The sequence below is a fragment of the Acanthisitta chloris genome, unplaced genomic scaffold (genome assembly GCF_000695815.1).
Source record: "Acanthisitta chloris isolate BGI_N310 unplaced genomic scaffold, ASM69581v1 scaffold40158, whole genome shotgun sequence".
Taxonomy (NCBI): domain Eukaryota; kingdom Metazoa; phylum Chordata; class Aves; order Passeriformes; family Acanthisittidae; genus Acanthisitta; species Acanthisitta chloris.
Genome location: NW_008689385.1, coordinates 1,730 through 14,150, shown reverse-complemented (window position 1 = coordinate 14,150; position 12,421 = coordinate 1,730). Strand labels below are relative to the sequence as shown.

The 12,421-nt window shown below is 46.2% G+C and overlaps 1 protein-coding gene across 1 annotated transcript in view; it reads right to left on the bottom strand.

Annotated features, from left to right (window-relative positions):
* CDC123 (cell division cycle 123) overlaps positions 1-12,421 on the bottom strand; it is a gene marked incomplete at its 5' end in the record, with an annotated part of 22,610 nt that overhangs the window by 8,628 nt on the left and 1,561 nt on the right. The window contains 3 exons of the mRNA XM_009081377.1: positions 1,907-2,029; positions 4,850-4,925; positions 6,448-6,496. Coding sequence (XP_009079625.1) covers positions 1,907-2,029; positions 4,850-4,925; positions 6,448-6,496 — 248 coding nt within the window. The remainder of the gene's footprint in view (positions 1-1,906; positions 2,030-4,849; positions 4,926-6,447; positions 6,497-12,421) is intronic.

Genomic DNA, 12,421 nt, shown 5'->3' with positions numbered 1-12,421 from the left:
GCAGGATTCACGTTCCCAGTGAGACTGCACACTGGTAAACAGTTCAGGTCATCACCAACACTGAAGGCAGAGGAAAACCTGAGCTGTTCCCTCCTCTTCAGGATCACCTCACAGCAGAGGTGCCCTGTGCCAGGGAGACTGTAGTAAAACCTGACCAGAAACTGCTCAAAGCAGAGGGTGAGCCAAGGGCCAACTCTATAGTCACTATCGATGGCTCCAGAACACTGTTCTTACTGGGCTCTCGGGGAAGGGATTTGGAAGGTTCCCACGTAATTTAGAAGTATTTATAAAGCATTCACCCATCTGTTATCCTACTGCTCTGACTCTGCAGTGACTCTGACTCAACTCTTCCATCTGGAGATGCATCCAGACCAACTGGAAAAAGCAGAGCAAACAGCATCAAACTCCCCAGCAAAACAAGAAGTCAGGAAAAAAGCTGTAATACTTTTCCTTTGAAGAGCAAACAAACAAGCAAACCCAGATTTTATTGTTAACAACACATATGCTGCCAGCCAGGGGATCAAGGGATCTGATGGGGAATGATGAATGAAAGGTGGCAAAATAAACCACATGAAAAAGCTGAACACATTTTCTGCATGGCATTTCTCTGCAGATGGACCAACACTTAGTGCCTAAGGACAAAAGGTTAACAAACCTTCACCCCAGAAGTCACTCTGAAACCTTTTCCCAGAAGGTAACTCAGATGGCACCCTTGACATCCTTTACATCAGCTGGCACTTCAGACCTCTCAGCTCACCAGATAGCAGTTTCAGAGCCTAAATCCTGGCAGCAATTTCCAGAAATAGTGCCCTGAATTCTTATCTATCAGTTGATTACATACCAGCTAAACCAACACTGGAACACCGAGGAAAGTGAAAAGACAGCAATCAAAATCTCAGACCTAGATGCCTGATCTTACTTCAGAAAGGCTATGGACCTATTAAATTAGTTACTGATTCTACTAGTCTTCTCTAAGCAGTGGTCCTTGGGAACTCCTCCGGACTGAAAAGAAGGAGCTTTGCAGAGTCAAATGATCAGCAGTGTTAACAGAACACAGACTGGCTCTAGCAGGTACCTTTTCAGACAGTCAGAGAGGACCTATCTATTGATGACTCTGGGGGCTCAGTAAAACAACTGACCATGTTCAAAACTTACCTACAGGCTGACTTTTCAAAGCTTTATAGAAGACAATACAACTACCAGACAATTCTTGTCTACGTACTTTTCTAAACCAAGGTTTGACCCATGCCAGACCCAACTGAAATCCCTTCATCATATTTTTCATCGCAGCTGATCATCCATCACAAGGGAACACTGTTCAACTCTCACTGAACCATGTCAGGGAACTATTTCCAATCAAATTTGCAAAGGACTTCACAGTTAAAGAACAAGACAATTGGCTTGGGTTGCTTAGGTGTATCAAGTACTGTGGCCCTTATGCAAAAGTTCCAGCACTTAAACTGTTGTGTCTTAACGTTCCAGGAGAAATTATTAAAACTTCTTGAAAAGAAACTTAGAAGTCCCTTCTTCAAGGAATAAATCAATAATTTAGCAGCAAACACTTGACAACATCTTTATAAACAAGTGTTGTTACTAGTGAATGCCTTTTGTCAAGCATCTCCCATGTCACTTCCCAGGTATGAAATTTTACAATAGACTTGTAAAATACAAGCCTTAAAAAATACAAGAAGTCATTATACATTCTGAAGGGATTTCTCACTCACTTGTTGTGTTTTCCTGCAAAACTCCAGCCTGCTGCCAGTTTTATAGCCACTCAAAGCCTTCCCTGCTCTTCATACTCTAGCCACAAGAGCTGTAAGACTCCCAAGCTGAAAATAACCAAACCCTGTGAAAGCAATAGCTCTGAAGAGAGATGTGTAGCCACAGATATCCTTAGGATACTTACAGTCTTCATCCAAGAATTTATACTGTATGTGTTTCTTGAAAAACTCCTGTATGGCTCTACAGATCTCCTCGTGTTGCTTGGAGATATGGTCGTAGTACTGGGTGTAGTCCCTCTGTGATATACCTGCCAAAAATTTTAGTTGGTTATGAAGAGCTCTAGGCATGCAACAAACACAGCAGGCAAGCTGCAGTTCCCAGGCACAGGCATGTGATCAGTTATGGGATGGGGCTCTCCCAAGCTGCAACCATTACCAGTGACTTACTCTCACTCTCCTGTACTCAAAGTACTTCCAGTAGGAATCTGGTCCTTGGACAGCTCTGTGAACCTCATGTCCTATGTACACACTTTGCCTATTTTGAAGTGAATTTCAGAAGGAACATTTACCTATGTTTAAGTTTTCAGTTCCTGTCTTTTCCCTTCAGTTTGATTCCCTCTGGCTACTCTTGTCAAAAGCCTTGTTCTGCACATCAGATGTAGGGACCACAATGTAGAACCATGCAATGAAAGGGGAAGAGGCTAAGCTTGCACAACAGCAAAGACGATAGATCTGAGCATTTAACCCATTTTTAAGTGTGGAATAATACCTGTCTGATAGGGCACCGGGGTGAAACCCTGGATCCCCACATCAACGAGATGGCACACAGTCCAATACCTCACTGCTCCCACTTGCTCCCTGGAGGGCTTTCCTGCCTGTCTGACACTAGATAAACTATCCCAGCTACATCACAAGCTCTTCATTCCAGACATCAGTTTGTCTCCAAGACAAAAGTCTAAAGCGACATCACAGGACTATCCCCTTGCACACACCTCGAGGGACAGAAGTTCTCACACAGGATGTGCCAAGCCATCGCAACACTCTGCTTGACAAATGTCAAACCAGGACCTGCCCCACCACTGCAGACTGAGGAACTCAGGCTGCACGGGGAGAGAGAACGCCCGAGACAGCCGTGGCAATGACTTCAGTTTGCTGTTCTGGCCACGCACGAACCACAGAGTTTGAATTTTACTGCAGGGCCACGGCTGACTACCTCCAGGCATGTGTGCTTTTCACAGAGTTCACATAAAAGGTCTATGGTGTCAGTGGAACTCTGAATTTTTATCACCACTGCAAAGCTGAACTCGGGTGGGAAAACCAAAACCGAGAGAACGTGGCATCTCAGGGGATGCAGATGTGTAACTGGAAAATCATTCACTGCACTGCCAGGATCACTCCTGAGGGTGATTGACAGGCTCATTAATGTAAAGAGCATGGGAACACATCGTGAGAAATCCTGGAGCTATGTTGAGAGATGCAGCCGGAGTGCTTGCTAAAAAAACGCACATTGGCAGATCCACTAGATTTCAAAACCTAGTAATGAAACGTACAGAGTGTTTAATTAGCCAGACATCTGAAAGTAAATATTACTACGTATATGTTCTGCAATAAATCTGCATTCAGATGTTTCAGAGGTTATTAGTGATGCAGATCTCTGGCAGCTGTGGTGTCCCAGCAGCACAGAACAGGACAGGACGCAGCCCTTCTCCCTTCAGTAGGCATTAAGCAATACCCAAGTTAATGGAGAATCTCTGCTATTAGCAAGATAAACTCTGCTACAGAGAACTGTAATAAACCTGCAGTTGGCATAAGTGGACACAGAACGGGAAGATGAGTGTGGGAGCACCAGAAGAAACGGCCAATAAAAAGGGCTTAGGAGAATGGTGCATGTTGACAGCACGTGGATTATCACATCTCAGAACACCTGTGTGCAGCTCCACGGGACACCCAGAGCAGGAATCAAAGAACAGGGAGTATGCTCTGCAATATTCAGAGAGGTGAGACAGGATGGAGCAACAAGTGGCTGACAGCTCCCAAGAGGTACAAAAGGGCACATCCAAAACAAGCCCACAGTCACCGTGCTGAAAAGGAGACGGGACTACACAGCTAATGTCTGTTGCCTTCATGTCATCAGGAATCCAGGCAGAACACTTGGAGACAAGGATCTTAGTGCTTGAGAATATGTAGGCATGGGACAATAAGCAAACCTGGTTGATATTAAACCCCAAACCTCACCTTCCTTCCCGTAAAGTCTGGATCTGCCGCACCACTGCTACAACGTTCCCTTGTTAGAAAAGTCCAGGCAGAATGACTCAAACATGTTAAGAACAAATGGGCACTAGCCCTGTGCTATTTGCATTTCTGCTCATCTCTAAGGGGTCCGTGGCAGACCACATGAAAATCAAATCCCAACTCCAGAGCAGTACTCAGCCTGAGAGCAAACCCTCAACTCCAGCACCTCTATGTGCACTGGATGTCTCAGCTCCTGCTGGAGTCAGCAGGACAGTCAGCACGGCCAGAGGAGTGTAATGCAGCCAAACAGACCCCTGAGCTGCCTGACACACCTGCTCCAGCACAAGGTGCCTGTTCTCCTGAAGCACCCCCTGCTCCCCGTGGGTCCCCTCACTGTGCAGCACCACTTGAAACCTTTCACATCTAGGATTTGGAACCAGAGTAACAGACTGACAGGTTTTCTGACCAAGCCACACTGAGTATCACATGGACTCAGACACCTCATGCACCTGTGGGTGTGTTCTGACCTCCCCAACTTGCTGCCCAGAACATCCACATGGGGCCACGTTTTAGCCACACAACTCTGTGTTCATTCCAGAAGTCAGAGCTGACACAATTTGCTCCCGAACAGAAATTCAAGAAACAGCCCCTGGGTGAAGTCGCTGAAGGAACAATTAAACTAAGAACCCTCCCCCTGCCATGGAGAGCTGTGCTGTGCTGACAGAGTCCCAAATGCAATGGAAAGCCAAGAGTGGCACACCACACTTGCAGCTACAGAAAGCAGAAACCACCAATGTCAGAAACGAGGTGTGACAGGAATTGTCTTCGGATTTAGCTCTCATTCAAGGAACCAGAGAAACTCCTCAGAATCATTTTGTCTCTAAGGAAACCCTTACCTAAAAGCTTGTTTTCCTTGACAAAGCATCTGAATTCTGCCCCAGGGATCAGTTCACACCATTTGCGGAGCACGAGCTAAAAGAAATGACAGAATTGTTTCAGAAAGGTAACAGGGAACTTTTTGTCAGCTGTTATGCCTTCTAGGCCTACAGCTTTGCTGTACCCTTTAAGATACTGCAGTTCACAGAATCATCTTAGTAACTACTTCACAGCAGTTAGAGCTACTGTTAATTTCAGAGGATCACAGAATGCTCTGGCTGAGAGGCACCTCTACAGTCTAGTGCTAGTTTAGAGCAGCAATGTTCAGACTGGATGTCAGAAATGTTTTCACCATGAGGACCTGTCAGGCATTGGAACAGCTCCCTCAGAGGCTATGCAGCCTCTGCCCACAGAGGTTTACAGACCAGACCTGATAAAATGCCAAGCAACCCCTTTTGTACTCACTGCGTACCTGGCTTCGAGCATGAGAATGAACTGGAGACCTCCTGAGCCCCTTCCCACCTTGATATCTTACACTCTTCCCCCTTGTACAGTATTTGTAACTGTGAAATCATTTATGAAACAGCTTCCAGGTTACATGAGTGATAAAGCATGGAAAACAAACCCTGCTGTACAACACAACAAATCTGCCATGGAATTGGCAGAAGTTGCTCCCAGGAGCTGCAGAGTGGGATTAAATTTACCCACATCACCCTCTATTCTGGTACACACCCAAGCAGAACTCTGTGACGCCTCTGGAGGCGCAAACCAGTTGAAATAAGGACACGGGGCAGAAATAGAAAGCAAACTATTGCAGTCAATAGGACAGACTGCCTGGTAATTAAAGCATCTCTGGCACTTTCTCAAGCTCCTGTGTTTCCTGAGCTGAAGTATTCAGATGGATCCATTCCTCTGAAGGCCTCAGCTCCTGCTGCTGCACACTGGGAACTCCCAACACCCCATGACTGCAGCAGCAAAGCCTCAGTGAGCTAAGATGACATTACATTGCTAACTGCAGTGTAAGCACAAAACTCTGTGCCAACTTTTACACGTCCTGTGTCTTTAAAGCACATTCGACAGTGCTTCAGAATAAACAGGGCTCATTCACTCCTCTGAAGCCCTTTCAGCCCACAGGACGGTGACAAATGGTGTATTTACACAAGGATTACTATTAGAGACATGACTGGATGCTACCACAAAAGCTCCACACTGACAGTTTCAAGCGTCTCCAGCTGAACATTTCAGCCTGGTAACAGACACAGGAAGCAAGAGATGACAGAGCAATGCAGGGTGTCCCCAGACACTGCAGCAAGCCTCTCCCCCAGGAACCTCCCACAAGCAGCACACCACCAGGAATATGTGACTTTCAGCTACTGAACTTGTCCTTCCTGTCAAAAACCTGACAGACACGGGAGATTGCAAGGAAACTTCACAAAGCTGAACTTTAGCTCACCCGATCTGCAATTAAATGAACTCCTTGGGACTGGAGCTCCCCTCACTGCCCAAGCAACAGCAACAAGCCAAAGAAAACGAGTTCTATGGACACACCCCCAGGCACAAACTGCACCAGCCTGGGAGCAACTCCTTTAAACCACTTGGAAATCACACACGGTCCTACCTCATAGTCCAAGGAAGGATCAGGGGAATCATCAGTACAATGAATAAACCTGGAAAAATAAGGCACAGGTGTCAAAATTTGCTTTACATATAAGATTTTAGCCACAGAGAGAAAAATAACCCCAAACTGTGCAACACAAGAAGTACTGGTGAATTATTTCCAGTGTGTACAAACCAAGCAAATCCAACACGTCAATAACATCCTCATTGTGACAATCGTGGCGGGGGGAAAGAAAGGTAAAATTCACCTCTTTCCTTTTAATGTGATTTGGCAGCACTTCAGCCTGGACAGGGACGTGGCTAAAATGAGTGCATTCACTGTTGGTTTATTTCTGACGGAATCAACAGTGCTGCTCCTTGCCCTGTGCTCTGTTAGGCTGGCATGGCTGAATTCTCAAAGAGCCAGATGACCCTGAGCAATCCCATCCAGTTTCACTGCAGCACGTTTCCCTGAGTCCTCTTAATGTTTAACTTGCCACAGCACACGACAGAGACACATCCTCGTGCCTCAGAGCGGCTCATTTCCATGAACAAAGGACACAGACCGGCACCGCTGATTCCACAGCACAGCATCTTTCTGAATGAAGAGCTTTAAGAAATACCCTCACAAACCTCTCCAGAGTGGGAATAAACAGAGCTGTCCCCATAGCTGCAAGCAGATGTCAAGGCTTTGTCCCTTGTGAGTAGCTGACTCTGTGTCTCCTTCCAGGAACCGCTGGGAACGGAGGCAGCTATAACCCAAGCCAACTTCCACGTGCCTTTTTGCTCTTTCACAGCAAACCCTGCAATAAATTCTGCAACTTTCATAAGGAATTCAGAGCAGAACATGCGTTTTCCTTCCACGGCTACTCGCTGACCTCGCTGGCCACAAACTGCTGGGTGCACAGAGCTCAGCAGAGGGCAATGGCTGAGCCATGACATGCCATGTCTCTCTGGTCTCTCTTGCAGTCCAGGGTCTCACATCCCCCCGCGAGCACAGCATCTGCACAGCTTTGCTCTGGATGAGCAGCTACCCCCAGAGCTCAGTCTGTATGCTGCCAACACAAATAGACTTCACACATTCTGGTGTAACTTTAATACCCACAACACGCAGAGAAGTAGGGCAATAGCAGAGAGGCTTTCCCAGACTGCTGTGATCAAACACTCCTAGCTAGCTGTAAGCCTATGTAAACAGATAACATCCTTCAGCTACAGCTGATATTCTCCACATTTCAGGTATGTCAAGGCAGCAGAAACAAACCCATGAGAGCTCACAGTTCTGCTACACTCCAATTTCCTCCCCTAAAAGAACATGTGCCTATCCTACTCCCCCCCTACAAAGCCAATAATAACCTGTATATAAGAAGGCAGCTGAAGTCCAGCATGTGTGGTTTTACAGCCCTTGCACACTGGGATCTGTATTACCTCCCACAGAATTCCATGCCTGAGACTGGGGTGCCTGCACTCTGCTCCTCTCCAGTAGCACACAGCCTTCTCCAGCAGCCAAAGCCCAGCCCTGTGCACGGTCTGAATTCAACCCTCCCATATTCTGGGTGAGAGCTGTGTGGGGAAAGACACTTCCTCTTCCCCTGTAGGTCAGAACACTAAATCCCTGGTGCCATTCCAAGCCCCACAGACTGCTCAGGTACTGCTGCCAAATCAGGCAAAACAATGAATATAGGCAAAAACACTTCAAGACACAGTAAGGGTATTTTTCTTGAGCCTCAATGGCACAGGACTGAGTGCAAATGAGGGAAAATGGGAGAACACAGCAAAAACCTTGAGGTTGTAATTTCATATTTTTACCAGCTTATTGTAGCATTAACTGTCCAACCACATCTGAGCTCAGCTATTACATACGGCCCTTTTATCACCAGAGGCAAAAGGCTAAGTGGGGTTCCTTTAACCCACACCCCATTCAGGTTTGGAAGTACTTGAGAGAACAAGCAGAAAAACTCCAGGATGCCCAGACAGAGAGATATCTGTGCTCTCTTTTCTGAAGCCTCAGAGAACTGTCATTTTGAGTACTGCTAAGGGCAAAGGGATCAAACTCTATTGCTCACAGGCCTGTGCTGTGGTCAACTGCTTGTTTACGTAGCTAGATGTCAAGAACAGAAGGATCAAGGCTTCTTTACCTGCAGCAGCTTTGTGTTAAACTCCTAACACACACACTTGACAACAGGACACACTACAAAGCCACGATGCAGTTCAGCTCTCAGCACTGAAAAGAGCCATTTAGGAAGGGTTCAGGATCTCCAGTGCTCATCCTGCTAGGAAAGCCACAAACTCCTCTGCCAACCACTGAGGTCATTCTGTGGGTAATGAGGAACTGCTATGACTATGGTGAGAACTGTAAGATTCATTCTGTCCTTGACACTTCCCTGCTGTCACCTCTTGGCATATTTTAAAAACTTAATTAAAAAAGAATAAAAATCAAAGGAGAAACTTCTAACGGCCTTGGAACTGTATCTTTATTCCTTGAATACTGAACCTTGCTGGAACTTTGAGGATGAAAAGAAATCAAAAATTCATGCAGTCACAAGGGGATCTTGTCCTACACTGCGAATTGCTAGGGAAAATGGGGTGAGAGTAAAACCTCAAGGAAAAATGTCATCATCAAAGACCTCACTTTCCACATTCTGCCTACCCTGAAACAGGTTATACTGAAGCCCAGACCAACAGCTCCTGCTCTTGCTAAAAGGCATCAGGAGTGCCAAGGCACATCCTCCTGCATTCTGTGGGGAGCACACAGGCTGCCACTCCTCCACACCTCGGGAAAGCTTCTTGACACCTTGGGATTCAGCACTGAGAAGCACGAAGTCTGTACCACAAAGGTAGGCAGAATGGTAGCTGGAAAGCAAGGACAGACATCTCCCAGGTCTTCAAGTCAAACAAGGAGCTTAGGAGCCTTATGGGCCAAACCTCAGCCAAGGGCAGATTTCCTCAGCTGAGTTCTCAGAAACTTCCATTCTAACCAAGGCCTAAACAAAGTGTATCTCCTGCTGACTCTCCATCATAAGCCAAAGGGCAATCCCTGCAAAAGATGTTCTCTGCATTAGGTAGCGCAGCGACGAGGCTGAACTTACAAGAGTTCCTATTTCCCCTCTACAGTTGTGATTTTTACAGAGATGAGAACAGAAGAACACTTTACATTAAACCATCCTTTGCTGTCCTGTGGAACAGGAACAGTCCCTGAAAGATTTTTGGGGCTACTAATGAGCATGATATACTCAAGCTTAGCTAATATGGTGCTATTAAAAGTGTAACTAACATTTCTACCAGCGTCAAGGTGAGCAACCCATCATGCCTTAACCAAACAGTCACCCACCCAAATAGTGAGGAAGAAAACGTGTTCTGAACCAAAACACTCGTGAGGGCTTAAAGGGATTTTTGTTCCAAAGAGAAGCTTCAATCATTTAGCAGCAGTCCCAGCAGGAAAGGGATGTTTTATCACCTATCCACAACGCTGAGCTCCTGAGAGCTGACACTAAAGCCTGGGAAGGATCACACCACACACAGGATTTTCTGTGAGCTCAGCTAAGGGAAGTGCAGCATCTGCTCTGAGGCAGAAACGGCACAACTGCATCAATGAGGGCATCACCCTGATGTCTCTGTCAGTTTATACCAAATTAACAAGCAGGAAAGTTAACTCATTCTGAGCTCTTCAGTGCATACACAGAGACCTGGGGAGCAGGTCCGAGTCTGGCTTAATTTCTGGATTGAGAACAGATCTTCAAACTGACATTGCAAAATGTTTACCATGTAATGACCCACAAAGTGGATTTTTAAGTTCATACAATTGCACAGAATACAAAACAACAAGAGAGGGTACAGAGCATTTCAGCTGTTACTGATGCAGGGCAAGAGACCTTTAGACCATACTGAGTACTAAAGGAAGAAGTAGAAATATAGTGCATTTATCCTCTCTCCAAGTAGCCCTTCCAAGGGATTTAGAAGTATTATAGAGGCAATTTTCATTTGTTCAGCACTCCAGGTTCCTGTGCCAGCTACATTTTTAATTTCTGCTTGCTCAAGCCTAGGAACTGGCAGCTAATCAACAGCATAATTAAGGACGACCACTGCTGTCAGTCAGCAATAATCACTGCACTGTTTGGGACATTCTGTACACACAACTCAGTAATTCAGAAATACCATGCACAGACTGGACAGTAACATGTGCTTTAATCACGTTAATAAAACAGGAGATACACAGAGGCTGAAGTGATTTTACAAATGACACACGTTCCCCTGGTCCTGAGTACAACCTCCACTGACATTCTGGGACCCGCAGGGCTGCAGGGCCCATACCTAAACAGAGTCTGTTCTGACAAAAACAACACCCAAACCCCAAACTTGTACCTACATTAGATCAGATTTTATAGAGAGGGAAATAAATGCAAGACATGTCAAATGAAATTTAACCTGTAGATTAGGTGATGATCCCACACCACGTCACCACCCACTGGCTGAGCTGTGCTGTCTTCAGCACAGTGCACGAGGAGCCTGAAGGCCTGAGCCACTGCAGTTTGAGGCATTGCCTTTCCCTGGAGGCTGCTCTTCACAGCAGGCTCAGCTCAAGGGAGCATGTCTGCTGCAGGCTGCTCTGAGTCTGGTGGGAGCTGAAGGTGGAATTACTGATGGCTCAGGCTAACACCCATGCTGTGAGATCTCCCACCACAGGAACCAGAATGTCTTCACTGCCTCTCTCACCCAGTCAGTGCTGACTGGAGAGGGCAATAGCTGAGGCACTGACTTTACCTAACAGGAGACCAAGCCTGACAGAAAATGCAGTGACTTGTTTCACTGCTGGTCAACTTATTCTGCCATACAGATGGCCTGAACTGAGAGCACACACACAGAGTCGCCACATCGAAATCGAGTGAGGCTTGCTAAACACTTGACTCTGTCACAGACTCACTAGAAAGTGGTTAACCAGACAGGAATTCTGCAAGGAGCTCAGGGTACGTTTTGCTGAGCCTCTGAGGACAGCAGAATACAAACTCTGTATGGGCTCCCATTCACAAAGCACACAGTTCATCTCAAACCCTCCAGACTCAGCCCTGAAAGCCACGACAACACAGGAGACACTGGATTTTAGTGCCCAACCCTCTGAGCAAGCCACCTTCAAGATACCCCATCTCTCAGGGGAAACCAGGGAAAGCAGCTCCTTGCTGAGGCAGCCAAGTCTCCTGGGAATCACTGTTCGCTCACTTCTCATCTTCCCTGTCCCTTTCATTCTCCATGCTCCCAGAATCATGAGCTCTCAATACTCACAATTGTTTCCTAAGTCCAGCATACTTTTCAAACTGTCTTCTCCCTCCTCCTCACTCCCTTCCCCTGCACCTCACAACGCTGCAGGTTAGACATGATGTAAAACCCAACATCAGAATTGGACTGCAGCACTGCACAAATGCAGAGATGAGGATGAGATGCTGGATTTTAATGCACCAACAAGCTGGGGCAAGAGAGTGCCATTACAGGAGCAAAAAAGGAAGGCAGACGCATGGCATTAGCGCAGCCATTTTCACAGTTTAGACAAGACAGTTGTGTCAGGTCCTAAGCTACTGAACATGAGATTATTATGCTTGGTAACCCTCTAAAAAGCACCTAGAACAAGGGCCCTGCATTTGACTGAGGCTCCTAAGTACTGCAGCAACATAAATAAGCATTGAATAACCACTGGAAAACAACCTCTCAGGCACCAAGCCACGGACTGCCTCTTAGAACTTCTGCTTGTCTGAAAACAGCAGGAGTAGTGATATTAACAAGATCATTAAATTCCAATAACTTCACCCTCTTTCAGACAAAGGCTGTACTTTAGGACTGAGTGAGAAGAATCAGATGCAGGTACTACAGGAGGAAACTGTTCCTGTATAATTAAATACTCTCTCAATGTGAGCAAATAAAATACACTCAAAGCATTGTAATTTTACCTGCAACTGTTATCCCTAGTCATGGTTCCAGGAGTGCATTGCTCAAGACCTGCCTTATGTTCA